Source organism: Haematobia irritans, chromosome 5 (assembly GCF_050003625.1).
Source record: "Haematobia irritans isolate KBUSLIRL chromosome 5, ASM5000362v1, whole genome shotgun sequence".
Lineage (NCBI taxonomy): Eukaryota > Metazoa > Arthropoda > Insecta > Diptera > Muscidae > Haematobia > Haematobia irritans.
The window spans coordinates 104,698,578-104,715,364 of record NC_134401.1 but is presented as its reverse complement, the minus strand read 5'-3'; the positions used below and the strand labels follow the sequence as shown (position 1 = coordinate 104,715,364).

The following is a 16,787-nucleotide window of genomic DNA, read 5'->3' as shown; positions in this document are numbered from 1 at the left end:
GCAGTATTTCAGGACTGGACGAACATACGTGCACTGAAAATGAGGTTTTTTTTCTCTGGTTATGATTTTCAATAACTGACCCTATGTGAATTATCGGTAATAAATAAACAAACTAAAAGAAAACGCAAGTAGGGAAAAATCACTGTGTTTATTTTGCAATGCCCTACACGACAACAGAGTTAATAGAGAAGCAAATTCGTGAGTTTCAGGGTATGGCAGCTCGATGTATCAGGCTCACTTAGACTATTCAGTCCATTGTGATACCACAGTGGTATCTGTCTTGGTCACACTAGGCAAATATTTTACGAAAATTAGTGTCAAATTTTTTTCCGGGAGCATTTTCCAAATATCTGGATACAGTTTTTAGAAATTGCTTCTCTCGTGATGCACTCGTAATATAGCCAATATTAGCTAAATATGTTGCTGATGACGATTTCTTTTTTGATTTCTGTCAAATATTTGTCTAGAGTGACCGTACCGTGTCTAAATGTCTAAAGTGGAATAGGGCCGTAACTGCTTCACTTTGTAGACCTACACGCAGAGAAGGAATATGATCACCTCAAACTTGTTTCAAGAGCAAAATGTTATTTTTGGATGGTGACCATGTACCATGTTTATTGCAAAAATGTTGTTTTCTCGTCAAACATAACATGCTTGCCGAAATCATATACATAATTTCCGAGAAAATAACATGGGTGCGATAAACATCCCAGCAAAAAAAAGCGTCGCCAAAAAAGTAATGAAAATGTTCTTTTTGGATCCGGAAGTGGTTCAAAATTGACGCAGAAGCGATGAATTTAACATGGGCTTGTCATAGGACGGAAGTCCTCCATTTTAACAGCCGATGTACTGAATTTGCATCACTTATTTAGGTGTGATCCGAATTCAATATTTTGGATGTAAATTAAAAAATTCTGTGCTATTTTGTCAAATAAATAATTTTTATAATTTTTAATGGATTCTAATGCTTGTCGGAAACTTGGTCTAACCACAAATAATTTCAAAAATTCACAATTTTTCAGATTGGATTTAGCATTTTTCTCGACAAAATTTAAATGATTTGTACCATTTTATGAATTCTGACTCTGTTTTTAACCTCTTTGAAACAAAAAACTTTAAAATTACTCATTAAAAGTATGAAAAAACCAAGTTATTAAAAATTGAATTAAAAGAACTTCCTGGGTAGTTGAAATAAAGAACATCATTGGGAGTGCATCTTCTGGAAGTGATCTTACAGTTGTGCTTTTGGAAGAACTTCCAATTTTTTTCTGGGATGTTAAATGGTCACCATCAAAAAATAACATTTTGCTCTCGAAATATGTTTGAGGTGATCATATTCCTTCTCTGGGTGTACATTTTCGATGCCATCTTAAATCCTTCAAATTTTGTTGGGTGCTATATATAAAGTATTATAATCCGATATATTTAAATCTGAAGCGATTTGAAAACCAAATTGTTCTAGACTTAAAATTTAAACCGGCTAATGTCATGCGACCGAGTAAAATGTTCTTATGAACAAGTATATACAGAAGTAAGTTCGGCCGGGCCGAATATTAAGTACACACCACCATGAATCAAATATAATAGTTTCCTTTGAAAATTCTTCCTCATAGCGGCTTACTTGATAATATATAGAATTTCAGGGGATTTTTATGACAAATATACTCCCAAGCAGATCAGTTCAACCTATACGCTTCCCGAAGATACATTAAAAAATTTTACCTGAAATTTTACATTCAGTTTCAAGCATTTTTCATGATCAGTGTGGCTTCTATGTCGGTCTATATGGCGGTTCTAGAATCTAGACCCCAAATTAGAGGGCCGATTTTTAAGGGGGGGGCTATATAAAAACCTGTACCGATGCACAATATATTCAGCAGACCTATTTATAGTACTTAAAAACTCAATATTTATGATGGGTAAATTTTTTGCAGATCAAAGTTATTAAACCCTAACCACTATGTGGCATAAAAACAAGTATCAATGACATAAAGATCGGATCTAGGGTATGGTTAGGTTAGGTTAGGTTATGTGGCAGCCCGATGTATCAGGCTCACTTAGACTATTCAGTCCATTGTGATACCACAGTGGTGAACTTCTCTCTTATCACTGAGTGCTGCCCGATTCCATGTTAAGCTCAATGACAAGGGACCTCCTTTTTATAGCCGAGTCCGAACGGCGTTCCACATTCCAGTGAAACCACTTAGAGAAGCTTCGAAACCCTCAGAAATGTCACCAGCATTACTGAGGTGGGATAATCCACCGCCGAAAAACTTTTTGGTGTTCGGTCGTAGCAGGAATCGAACCCACGACCTTGTGTATGCAAGGCGGGCATGCTAACCATTGCACCACGGTAGCTCCCCTAGGGTATGGTCACGCTTAAAAAAATAATTTACCAAAATTTTTGGTTGCTTCCTCAAATGAGATTTTTTCAAAAAAGTTGTGCATTTGATTCGTAATCGATACCAAATAATACCAAAACTTAAAGTCAAAATGATGGGATCCAATTAAGATTTTTAACATGTTTAACAGCATTTAACTGTCATTTATTCTTCTGATTTTTTCCTCTCTACACTCCAACCCCTAAAAGTATGCTTTTTTTCATAAAAAATAATATCTAGTCTATCATATAACAAGAGGGGAATCTTGTCGGCCTCTCTTGAGATTCTTACTTTCCAAATATCTATACATGTTATCCCCCTAGAAGGCATCATCATATCTGTGTTTAACTCTATCCCAAATAAAGCTAAAGTTATATACATACCAGGTATTAATGAAGTCGATTCGACCCTTTAAGTTAACCTTAACCCTAGGAAAACTTATTGCCCATTTATACAGTGTCAACATTTTTGCTTCGAACGAAGTGGATATTTGCTTTGCAGTACTCTTGATTGCCCAATATATAAACAAAGACTATCAAAGATGTATCCTTTTTCATTCATTCATGCATTCATTCAAGCATTGCCAAGAGTAAAGACGTGTTGGATTTCAATATCATAAATATGTATATACAAGGGCAAAGAACATTTTCCTTGAACTTTTTATCCACAAAGAGTTGGGATTATGTTGAAAAATGTTAAATAATTTTAAGACAAAGGAATTAAATCGAATTGTATATGTTGACAATTTACCAAAAAGGACAAGAGGCTATTTCATTGGGTTATTTTGTTCATTTTAAAAATATTTGTGCAAATCATTTAAGGCTTCCATCAATAAATTTAATGTTTACCATCCCCAATCCTCTGCGGCTCAGCTCTTGTTTCTTCTTGTATTAAACGTCTCATTTAAAATGCCACTAGATGATGTGGGTCAGGACAAGTGGTGTCTATGACTACCAAAAAAAAAAATAAAATAAAATTTGTTTTCCCTTGTAGACCCATTTGAGCTATTGCAGGATGAAAAAGGGCCAAATAGAAAATTCGTCAAATTGAAAATGATATCCTAAAAAACCTAGTAGTACAAAATATATTTTGCGATAATTAAAAGAAAAGTAAAATCTAAAGTCGGAAGCAGTCAACCATCCACGTACATAAAACATACTCAGTTAGTGCACTGAAGGAAGAGATTTCGTTTCTCACGAACGAAATTTTAGACAAACAAAGTTTTCTTGTGGCCATAAAAAATATTTTTTTAAGGAAATAGAACAGATTAGAGGCAAACTTTTATAAATCATTAAGTCCAATATATTTGCTTGGAATGGGAACACTTTATACGAAAGCGGGAATTTGGCGGTCTAAAATTTCGTTCCGGAGGAAAGCATTTTTTGTTTGTACAAGAGGTACAAGTGAATAGTTATTCTGACTTAGACCGAGGTCCATCTACATAAAAACATGAAACGATACACGTTATATTTGGCCCACATTTAAGGAATTTCTAGATTTCAAATTTTAGCTTGGAATGGGAACACTTTACACGAAAGCGGGAATTTGGCGGTCTAAAATTTCGTTCCGGAGGAAAGCATTTTTTGTTTGTACAAGAGGTACAAGTGAATAGTTATTCTGACTTAGACCGAGGTCGATCTACATAACAACATGAGACGATACACGTTATATTTGCCCCCCCCCCCTCTAAGGAATTTCTAGATTTCAAATTTTAGCTAAATCGCATGAAAATTGTGATGTATAGGTGTTCAAGACCCCAAATCGGGGGATCGGCTTATATGTTAGGTATATCAAAACCAGGACAGGTATACACCATATTCAGCATATCTCTCTGTGGACCTAAAGTATTTAAAGTAATTTCATATTTGAAGCAAATTGGATAAAAATTGCGATGTTGAGAAGCCTAAGAACCTAAGAACAAAACGTGGACCGATACAAATCATTTATGTGACAACACTTTGTGGATATAAACTACCTTTATATTTTGAATTTCAGCAAAATCATACAAATATTGGGGTCTCTATACCCTCAAGAAATCAAATCGGGAAATCGGACTATATGGGGGTTATGGGAAAACATGGACCGATGTAAACCATATTCAGCACACCTCTTGGTGGATTTCAGGCAAATCGGGTAAAATATTTTTGTGTTCAGAAGTCCAAGAAATTAAATCTGGAAATCAGTCTATATGGGGGCTACACGAAAACATGAACCGATACACATCGTAGTCGCCACAACCTAAATTATTTTTACGCTGAAAAAAATATTGTCGTGAGGCCAAAGATTTCATGTCCTTAAAATACGAATGCAAATCTTGCTTAGCTTAGAAGACGCATTTCTCTAATATAAAGTTTTTCCCTTGTACAAAAGTCGATAAACTTTTAAATGAAGTCATATAGTCCTTATAATTAAGTGATTTGACTTAAAAATTTGTATCATTACATGAAAGAAAAAATTTTGGCCTAAGGTCAACTTGACTTTAATAATTCATAAAAATTCTTTAAAATTAATGAAATTGTCTTTAAATTGGTTGTCTTTTTGCATCTTCACTACAAAGCAAAAAAATCGTGCAAAAATAGGACATGATTTTCAACACTTTATTTTAAAGACGTTTTTTACTTGAAATATAGCATAATTTCTACTGAAATTCGAGTCTGAATTTGGAAAATAAAGTTGTCGTTAACTCGCTTTTAAAGGACTTTGTAGCATATGAAAAAAAGCTGAAAAAAACGAAACATTAAAATTTTCTTCCTAGAAGCAAGTACACAAAACCCAAATTTAATAGAGAAATGTGTCTTAGAAGTAACCTTACTTGTATTCTCTGCTTCTTTGGTTCGGAATCAATACCAAAATTATTAAAGTAAAGAAAAAATCTTTGGAATCGGGCATGCTTTTTTGTGAGTGTACATTTTTATTTTTTTAGTACATCTAAATTTTGAGTTTCAACCAAATCGTATAAAACTTGGGGTCTCTTGACGTTCAAGAAGTAAAATCGGGAGATCGGCCTATATGGGGCTTATACCAAAAACTGAACCGATGTACACCATATTCGGCATAGCTCTTTGTGGACAAAAAGACTAATTGGATCAAAATTTCTATTTTTATACCCTCCACCATAGGATGGGGTATATTAACTTTGTCATTCCGTTTGTAACACATCGAAATATTGCTCTAAGATCCCATAAAGTATATATATATATTCTGGGTCGTGGTGAAATTCTGAGTAGATCTGAGCATGTCCGTCCGTCCGTCCGTCTGTTGAAATCACGCTAACTTCCGAAAAAAACAAGCTATCGACTTGAAACTTGGCACAAGTTGTTGTTATTGATGTAGGTCGGACGGTATTGCAAATGGGCCATATCGGTCCACTTTTACGTATAGCCCCCATATAAAGGGACCCTCAGATTTGGCTTGCATAGCCTCTTGGAGAAGCAAAATTCATACGATCCGGCTGAAATTTAGTATATGCTGTTAGGATATAGTCTCTAACAACCAAGCAAAAATTGGTCCAAATCGGTCCACAATTACATATAGCCCCCATATAAACCGATCCCCCGATTTGGCTTGCGGAGCCTCTAAAAGAAGAAAATTTCATCCGATCCGGCTGAAATTTGGCACATGATGTTAGTATATGGTCTCTAACAACCATGCAAAAATTGATACACATCTGTTCATAATTATATATAGCCCCATATAAACCGATTCCCAGATTTGGCTTGCGGAGCCTCTAAGAAAAGCAAATTTCATCCGAACCGGCTGAAATTTGGTACATAGTGTTAGTATATGGTTTCTAACAATCATGCAAAAATTGGTCCACTTCGGTCCATAATTACATATAGCCCTCACATAAACCGATCCTCCGATTTGGCTTGCGGAGCCTCTAAGAGAAGCAAATTTCATCGGATCCGGCTGAAATTTGGCACATGGTGTTAGTAGATGGTCTTTAAAGACCATGAAAAAATTGGTCCACATCGGTCCATAATTATATATAGCCCCCATATAAACCGATCACCAGATTTGACCTACGGAGCCTCTTTGAAGACAAAAATTCACCTGATTCAGTTGAAATTTGGTACATGGTGTTAGTACATGGCCGTTAACAACCATGCCTAACTAGGTCCATATCGGTTTATAGTTATATATAGCCCTCAAATTAATCAATCCCCAATCACACAAAAATTGGTCCATATAAAGTTCATAATTCTATATAGCCCCCATATAGGCGACCCCCATATTACAATTCTGGCTCTCTACGTACCGTGCAAAAGTCCATGTCGATTCGTAATTATTTGTAGACTTACCTATACATAACTTTTTTGTCTAATATATATTAGAAAACGATGTTAAGAAGTTTTAAGATACACTAAAAAAAAAGGATACTCGGTTCCAAAGATTTTGTCTTTACTTTAAAAAATTTGGTATTGATTCCGAGCCAAAGAAGCGGAGAATACAAGTAAGGATACTTTTAAGACACAATTCTATTTTAAATTTAGGTTTTGTGTACTTGCTTCTAGGAAGCAAATTTTAATTTTTCGCTTTCTCAGCTTTTTTTCTTCATATGCTATCAAAGTCCTTTAAAAACGAGTTAACGGCAACTTTATTTTCCAAATTAGGACTCGACTTCCAGTAGAAATTATGCTATGTTTGAAGTAAAAAACTTCTTTAAAATAAAGTTTTGAAAAACATGTCCTATATTTGAACGATTTTTTGCTTTGTAGTCAAGATGCAAAAAGACAACAAATTTAAAGACAATTTCATTAAATTTAAAGAATTTTTCTGAATTATTAAAGTCAAGTTGACCGTAGCTTACAATTTTTTTCTTTCATGTTAAGATACCCATGTTTAAGTCAAATCACTTAATTATAAGGACAATACGACTTCATTGAAAAGTTTATCGACTTTTGGACAAGGAAAATAACTTTATTTTAGGGAAATGCGTCTTCTATGCTAAGCAAAATTTGTATTCGTATTTTAAAGACATGAAATCTTTGACCTCGGGACAATATTTTTTTCAGTGTACCACTACCCAAGTAATTCGATTGTGGATGACAGTCTTTCGTAGAAGTTTCTACGCAATCCATGGTGGAGGGTACAAAAGATTCGACCTGGCCGAACTTACGCCGTATATAGTTGTTTTTAATTTTTTTTCTGTGTAGATTCCAAAGAAAACTTTGCTTGTCGAAAATTTTGATCCTCAGAAAATAAAACACTTATTTCAATGTAGAACCTCCTGAGAAAATATACATTCCCATGGACTAACTCATATTTTTAGAAGATTGGCTATCCTTGTACCAATCATAGCAATAATTTGCGAAATAGCTTCGGCTAAATGTATCCCCAGTATATCAATGATTTTTTTTTAATATCCTTCCTCGTTTATTTTCTGCATAGCATTCGGTTGAATGAACTAAACCTTTGTTCGGTACAAATGTCCCCATGGTATTGTATCCGGTGTAGATTGTTTTTTTTTTTTTTTTGTTCTTTTTGGTTTTTGTGCAAATAAAACTCAATAATTTTCCGTTTATTATATTTGGTGTTTTCATTATGAATACGGTAGTGCCTATACAGCTTTAGATATTTCAGGAATGTTTGTTGCAGTATGAGTGGTGGTATTTTTTTCGTAGAAGTCGTTATTGCTTTCCGTTTATATATCCCTAAAGCTGGCTTCCGTCCCCACATCCCCAGGCATAGAATCATTCTACCTATGCTATATGGCAATGTATTAAATTGTTTCAATTTCATTTTGTTATAGCAACAGGACTAGAGGGAAATGATTTCAGAGCTATATGCTTTGGCCTACCACACACCCACACATAGCTTCCTAAAAAAGCAAAAAGAAAAAAGCATAGCTTCATTCCTTGGGTTAAACGAATTTTCCAACACAAAATTTTTCTAAGACGATCTTTTGTTTTTTTTTTTTTGCCCCCGTATGGGGGACTGTTAAGTAGGTATGAATGTTGGATTTTTAATCTATAGCTTGTTTAATATTTGTTTTTTTTTTTTTTTGCCAACAGTTACCTTTTGCGAACACAAAGCAAAAGTTTTTCACCATATTACTTTTCGAATGAGATATTTTTCAAATGAAAAATGGTTGCTAACAAACTTTTTGCAAAAAACCCAATTTCACATTTCCAAACCTTAAGTGGTTCAGTGGAACTGGGAAACCGATCTCCAAACCAAACCATTTTTCTTGCAGTTTCCCATGACTACTCCATACAGAGTCACATTTTATTTTTTTGTTTTGTTTAGAAAACAAACAAAAAATACCGTAAAAGAAATTCAATAATATTTTGCACATAAAGGCATTACAATTTTTGTATATCCCATATAGATATATGAATTGTTTCGTTTTTTGATATTTCAACAACTCCTAAAAGTATGCTTTAAATTTTCAATTTGATTTACACATGCCCTAAATTGCTGTTACCTTTGAACACAATAACAAAGTTTTTCTTACACACACACACACACACACACACATATGTATACATAATACCTCAAGGCTGTTGTTTACAATTTTACATTTGATTTGTAAAGAAAACCAAAAAATGAACACACAAAACGATTTTCTTAGATTTGGTGAGCCCTGCAAATATTAAGCATCCTAGGAATTCCCATGAATTTAAGGAAAATTAAAAAGATTTGTTGTTGTCATATTTCCTGGCTTCAGGGAAAATTGTATTCTCTGTAGCTAGCTTATTAGCGGTAAAATGCAAATGACTAGCCCATGTGTAAATGCTTATGATTTGTTAGGCAATTTAACTTAAACGGAAATATTTTTCATTTAGACATAAAATTTTTTAATTAAAAATTGTTGATCCTCTTGGCAAGCTTTAGAGCTGGGAAAATAGATTCACCCGAAATGTACGTATCTCTTATCTACAATTGTGAACTGTATTGAATGTATGTATTTTTATAAGTCGGTATATCGAAACAAATGTATTGTCCTAATATAAAACGTCATGCAAGTAAAATTTTTGGAAACGAAATATACATAATACCGGATCGGTTGAAATTTTCACCTCCAGAAAGCACAGGAAACAAATATGGGAATAGGTCTATATATGGGAGCTGTATATAATTATGGACCGATATAAACCAATTTTTGCATACACCCAGAGAAGGAATATGATCACCTCAAACATGTTTTAAGAGCAAAATGTTATTTTTGGGTGGTGACCATGTAACATGGTTTTCGCAACCATGTTATTTTCTCGGAAATCATGTATCTGATTTCGGCAAGCAGGTTATATTTGACGAGAAAATAACATTTTAGTGACAAACATGTTACATGGTCACCATACAAAAATAACATTTTGCTCTTGAAACATGTTTGAGGTGATCATATTCCTTCTCTGCGTGTAGTTGCACCCAGAAAAAAGGGGCTCTAATGCCAACTGAACTTTATTTTAGTTCATGAAGATTACTTGATTTTAGTTAAATTTTGCACAATATGAGTAAATGTTCCTTATTTGAATAATTTTTTTCTAACTTTAATGACGTGAACTTAAAATAAGCAAAAAAAAGTTGTATACAAATATAGTGCACAATTTTACTAAAAAATAAAATAGTTCATATTTTCCTAAAATAGCAGAAGTTTGCTTAAATTGAGTTCATAAGTCTCTCAAATTAGTAAATTTTACTAAAATTGTACCTGTATCGAACTTCGTACAGCGCTAAAGACATTTGAACAATTTTTAAATCCAATTTTTTCTTCCAACATATGAAGTTTTCTTAAACAACAGGAAAAAATTAATTATTTTTAAAAATGTTCTTCAATTTGACAAAAACTATTAACTTATTTGTAACATGTTGCAATTAGAAAACTATTTTGGTTAAAATTTTCTAAAATAAACCTACATTTTCTTCCACGGTGGGGTCACTTTTTTTTTGGTGTGTAAATGTGTTATACTAACAAGCCTCGTAACAAATTTCCACCGGATCGGATGAAAGTTACACCTTCAGAAAGCTCCCTAAATCAAATCTGGGGATCGGTTTATATGGGAGCTATATACCAAATTTCACCGGATCTGATGAAATTTGCTCCTCCAGAAGCCTACGCAAATCAAATCTGAGGGGTCGGTAAGGGGGCCATACTTACTAGTGGTACGATATGGCCCATATACAACACCATCCGACCTTCATCAATATCAACTGCGTGTGCCAAATTGAAGGTCGATAACTTGTTTCGTTCGGAAATTAGCGGGATTTCAACAGTCGAACGAACGGACATCGCTAACAGGTTGGCTGACAAGTCTCCGGTCTAGCAAAGAAAAACACATTTTTTTTGTCAAAATTCGTTTTTATTATTCAACATAGTTCCCTTAAAGAGCGATACAACGATTATAACGACCTTCCAATTTGTTAATACCATTTTGGTAGTACTCCTTCGGTTTTGCCTCAAAATGGGCCTCAGTTTCGGCGATCACCTCTTCATTGCAGCCAAATTTTTTCCCTGCGAGCATCATTTTGAGGTCTGAGAAAAAGAAAAAGTCGCTGGGGCCAGATCTGGAGAATACGGTGCGTGGGGAAGCAATTCGAAGCCCAATTCATGAATTTTTGCCATCGTTGTCAATGTGTTGTGGCACGGTGCGTTGTCTTGGTGAAACAACACTTTTTTCTTCTTCATATGGGTCCGGTTTGCCGCGATTTCGACCTTCAAACGCTCCAATAACGCCATATAATAGTCACTGTTGATGGTTTTTCCCTTCTCAAGATAATCAATAAAAATTATTCCATGCGCATCCCAAAAAACAGAGGCCATTACTTTGCCAGCGGACTTTTGAATCTTTCCACGCTTCGGACACGGTTCACCGGTCGCTGTCTACTCAGCCGACTGTCGATTGGACTCAGTAGTGTAGTGATGGAGCCATGTTTCATCCATTTTCACATATCGATGGAAAAACTCGGTTGTATTACGAGTTAACAGCTGCAAACACCGCTCAGAATCATCAACACGTTGTTGTTTTTGGTCAAATGTGAGCTCGCGCGGCACCCATTTTGCACAGAGCTTCCGCATATCCAAATATTGATGAATGATATGACCAACACGTTCCTTTGATATCTTTAAGGCCTCTGCTATCTCGATCAACTTCATTTTACGGTCATTCAAAATTATTTTGTGGATTTTTTTGATGTTTTCGTCGGTAACCACCTCTTTCGGGCGTCCACTGCGTTCACCGTCCCCCGTGCTCATTTCACCACGCTTGAATTTTGCATACCAATCAATTATTGTTGATTTCCCCGGGGCAGAAACTCGGAAACTCATTATGAAGCCAAATTTTTGCTTCCACCGTATTTTTTCCCTTCAGAAAACAGTATTTTATCAAAACACGAAATTCCTTTTTTTCCATTTTGTTCACAAATACAAAAGTTACTTCACAAAAGACGCTCTATTGCCCAAACTAATTGACTTACAGACGTCAAATTTTGATACGAATCATTTGAAGGTTGGTACTATATAAAAATAATATGAATTTAATACTAGCGACGCCATCTATGTGTCAGACCGGGGACTTATCAGCCAACCTGTTATATCGACTCAGAATTTCACCACACCCCAGATAATATTTATGTTTTATGGAGTCTAAAACCAATATTTCGATGTTTTCCAAACGGTTAATTTACTCCCTACCCTATGGTGGAGGGTATAGAAATAATTAAATGTCGCAATCTTTCTTATTAGGTTAGGTTAGGTTGGAAAAAGAATTCTGGTTGCCTTACCTCATTTTGACTGGCATACACCCAAGCAAGTATTCGGCTGGTTGTACACTCTGTTCTGTTTTCTGTCTGTACTCTTCTTGAGTAGAGCACCGTTCTTATTAATTTGTTTGCAGTCCCTTTTTCCAAGCTGCGTCAGGTCCCGAATCACCTCTTCACCGATATGGTTAATTTTTTGCGTAGTAAAGACAGGACAGTGACGAAGATAGTATTCCAAAGTCTCATAAACAAAACATCCGCTACATGCACCATCCTATACTTTCCTATTCGGCGCAGATGTGCTCTCAATTCCTAAAGCCCTCTTGTCAGTCGTCCTACTCTCCTTGAGTAGAGCACCAGTTGTATTCATGTCTCTGTAACCCCATAGCATTTTTCGTCTTTATTCATGTGGTTCACATGGCTTTATGTGTCCCTCGTGCCCATTAGTTGAACTCGACCCACGTTGCTTCTATGGGTTTTGCGTTCTCTAAGCTCACTTCCCAATGAGTTAATTTGCCTTTACATTTCGTCTTATTCCGACATATTCCAGCACTCATATTATGCAGATCTTGGCGTATTCCGAGTCTTTGTACCAGAATGAGAGTCAGGTCTATAGGTTCCGCAGGACACGCGAACATATATCTCGTGGTGTAAGGCGATTGTCCACAATTCCTGTAAACATCTTGAATTGCTGGGTTCAGAAGGAAAATGTAACTATTTAAATACCCGCACGTGCTACATATTAGCTGAGGTATGACCTACGTGGACCGTCTCTCGTCCTCACTGACAGGTGGTGGTCTTCCACCCAATACATCGCAGCACTGGTAGGAATATATAGCAGTCTGAACAGTTGCCGTGTAGGCCGCCCTTATTCGCCTTCCAAGTATTCACTGATCATTCGTTTGCCTTCTAATATGGTTCGCGATCGAACCGCAATGTCTTATTTTCCCTCCCGCAAATTGTGAGAATGTTCATGTTTATATTCCTTTACGGCAGGCATTTTTGCCTACAGGATTGTTTTGGGGTTCCGTAATCAGAATAGGATTTCGGTGTCTGGGTCCTGCACCTACGAGTATACGCCCAGTCCCTTTCGATGATCGATCCATCGGTGTAGCAGCTATTCCAATGTGGTATCTGTTCTGGGGTTCCAATATCTCATGACCATTTAACTGGCGTCAAAATGTCACACTGGTCAGATATGACCAACTAAGCTATACATCACGAATTGTTGCGGCATTTGCTATTACAACCACCGTCGACCCTATGATCCTTTGATCGTTCGCCATGGTTCGTGTTTCGTGCCCGTTCTTCCAACATCTTCAATCTCATCACATGCATGGTGATGAGTTTGATCTGTACCTCTCTAGGGCTTAAGTTTAGTATCATCTTCAATGCCCTGATTGATGTGGTCTTCATTGTCCCAGTTATTCCAAGATGACACGCTCGGCATGAGCCTACCAAAAGTGTGACTGCAAAATGTTCATCAGTTTTGTAGCCACTTTAAATTGACTGTAATTTGTCCTACATCATTTTCCAAATCTAATCTTCATTATGAAGAAATCAAATTCTAATGCTTGTGGCTATATCCAAACAAAATTTTTCTTCAACCACACACACTTTAAGTTAAAACATTTTTTCTTGTCACTTTATTATATTTATTACAATATACCCAGAAGGAATGAAAGAAATAGAATTGGCTCAAGCAAAAATAACAGATTTAAAAAAACAAAATCTTATTCTATACCACGACCATTGCCACAGATTACAATCTTAAATCAATTTAAAATGGAAACCCCAAATTGTTTTGGTTAAAAGTTTTTCTATTATTGATGAAAATATTGAAAAGTATGCTTCAATTTTAGACAAAAGCAATTATATTGAAAGAATTCTTCCAATGGAAATGGAAGAAAAAATTCCAAAAACATTGAAACGATATTCCATTGACGAAAAAATAAAAATGTTTTTAACATTTGATGACAGTCTATTGTTCTCTAGGTTTTTAAAAACTAAAGTGAAGCATATCTTAAGGGATTTACATTGCAAAGCATTTTTAGGTTTTCTACATCCGTTTTATGGTTTGATTAATGGATTTTTAATTGATTGATGTTACGCTAAAAGGGATATAAAAAAGTGAAGAGGGTGGTAGGTATTTGTATTTTTCGTAAGACTGTCATTCAAAATACTCAAGCACACAAAAACATAGCAGCCTTTTGGGAGCTTGTTTTATTATATTGTATTGTATATATAGGAAACAGCTTTTTTATCCATAAAATAATATATTAAGGGAATTTTCTAAATTTAAACGGTGTCTTTAAATTCCCCAAGGAAATTCAAGTGTTTCTCATAGGAACACATTTTCCCCCTTCATATAACAATAAAGAAATTTCTTGTACTTCACTTACATTAAAAAAAACATCTCATGTTTATCCCTTTTTTGCAGACAAGAGGTTCAAGACTTACGCAATGGTCACTTACAAAATTCCTTTCCCAGTAGTCAAAGCAACAAGGAACGTCTCACAATTGAATGGTTGCAACAATCAGTAAGTGAACTACGTAAACAACTTGTAGAATTGCAGCAAATAGCCAGCAATGCCATGCGAGATATAGCAACACGAACTCAAAGTTGGGAGGATTTAACCACCATTCGTAGTGATTTCCAACAGCTTAAGTTAGAATTAGCTGCCCTAAAAGAGCGTCAACAGCAGAATGAAGTTTATGTACAGGAATTGCGAGAAGAGACTCAACAACAGGAGGAGGATTACAAACGTTTAGTTATGCACAACAAACAATGGCAAAAGGACATGGCCAAGGATCAGTCAAGTGCTGATGTAGCCGAAGGCATTGAACATAACAATCAGGTAAGGCATAATTGAAATAATGTTTTAAAGCATAAACCAGAGAATGAAATTTAAAGTTATACTAACAAAAGGTTTCTGTTTGGGAACAAGTTTCTAGAAGCAGAAAATTGTCTTATTGAAGAAACGGGCAGCCTAAAAATATGCTTAGCTAAAAATAAAATAAAAAAATGCATCGTATTCAGAAATTCTTTAGGATTTTTTTTTCTTTAAACGAGTTTAATTAAAATTAATATTCAATTTAAAATTAAATATATTTTTTGTTGTGAATGCAAGTTGCTTTTACGCCACAAAACAAAAAAAAAAATGCTACGTATTATTAAAATTTTTATACGAGCTTCTTGGATAAAAAATTTAGAGGAATTGCTACTATGAAATTATGGAAAAGAAAACGCCCCAAATTTAATGAAATTGTCTTTAAATTTTTTGTCTTTTTGCATCTTGACTACAAAGCAAAAAATCGTTCAAAAATATGACATGATTTTAAACACTTTATTTTAAGGACTTTTTTACTTGAAATATAACATAATTTCAACTGGAAGTCGAGTCTGAATTTGGAAAATAAAAAGACTTTAATAGCATATGAAGAAAAAAAACTGAAAAAGCGAAAAATTAAAATTTGCTTCCTAGAGTCAAGTACACAAAACCCAAATTTAAAAGGGAATTATATGTTAAAAATATCCTTACTTGTATTCTCCGCTTCTTTGGCTCGGAAACAATACCAAAATTGTTAAATTAAACACAAAATCTTTTGAACCGGACATGCTTTTTTTTTCAGTGTGAGGGGAGAAAATGTCAATGTACTGAAGTTGATTTCATTGGGTTGGTGGCGACCATTCTCCTTCATTATAGCTTACATATGGTCTCGAATTATGCAGATCATCCATTTATTTTATGTGCAAAAAAAAAATCTTCTACGTAGATAACGGTTCCGAACGGTTTCGGCTGGTTTTTGACCTCGCGGTGATGTCGCAAATTCTGGAAAAGCGTTTTTTGTTTCTCGTACTCCTGCTCGCTACCGTATTCCATCGAGTCCAAAATGTGGAAACAGTAACGGTATCAACACCAGAAATTATTCGAAAAGTAAAGGCCAGATTTGATCGTAATCCACACCGCAGTACAAGAAAATTTGCTTGTGTGCCAACCATATCTCAAGAATGGACGTAATAAATATTGAATGTTCCAAAAATTGCTAGAGCTTAACGATGCCCAAAAATTTTAGACCGTAAAGAGCCAACGTGTTGCTTCTGTTGCACGAAAATACCCAATTAACGAATTTGATTTCCTCTGATAAGAAGCCATTCAAAACTCAGCAGTTTGTGAACAAAACAAAATATCGAGTTTACTCGACAAGGCCACGCTCGTATCGCGGATACCACAGTTGAAAGAATTCTACAAATATTGTAGATTTAGTACTATTTGGTAGATTGGTAGAATTCTTGACGATTTGGCAGATTTTTAATTTTTTATAGAAATAAAATGTTTACCAAAATTCCTATTGATATACAATTTGGCAAAATCTTCTATAGGTGTGACATTTTGATAAAATCTTCTATGAAATCTAATTTTGCAAAAATTTAATAAAAAAAATAAAATTTTGGCAAGATTTTCTATAGAAATAAAATTTTGACAAAATTTTGTATATAAATAAAAAATTTTTCAAAATTTTTTATAGAAATAAAATTTTGGCAAAATTTTTTATAGAAATAAAATTTTGGCAAAATTTTCTACAGAAATAAAATTAATAATTCTTTACATTTGGCATTTCTATAGATATAAAAAATTATTTAGGCAAAGACCAATTATCATAAACCTTTTTTCGGAGGGTTCGAGTGTGGTTCACTTTGGGTTT

At 34.8% G+C, this 16,787-nt stretch overlaps 1 protein-coding gene across 1 annotated transcript in view; it reads left to right on the top strand.

The window, feature by feature from the left end:
• sca (scabrous) overlaps window positions 1–16,787 on the top strand; it is an 88,649-nt gene that overhangs the window by 11,382 nt on the left and 60,480 nt on the right. Inside the window, exon 2 of the mRNA XM_075312808.1 lies at window positions 14,521–14,938. Within this exon, the coding sequence (XP_075168923.1) occupies window positions 14,521–14,938 (418 nt within the window). The remainder of the gene's footprint in view (window positions 1–14,520; window positions 14,939–16,787) is intronic.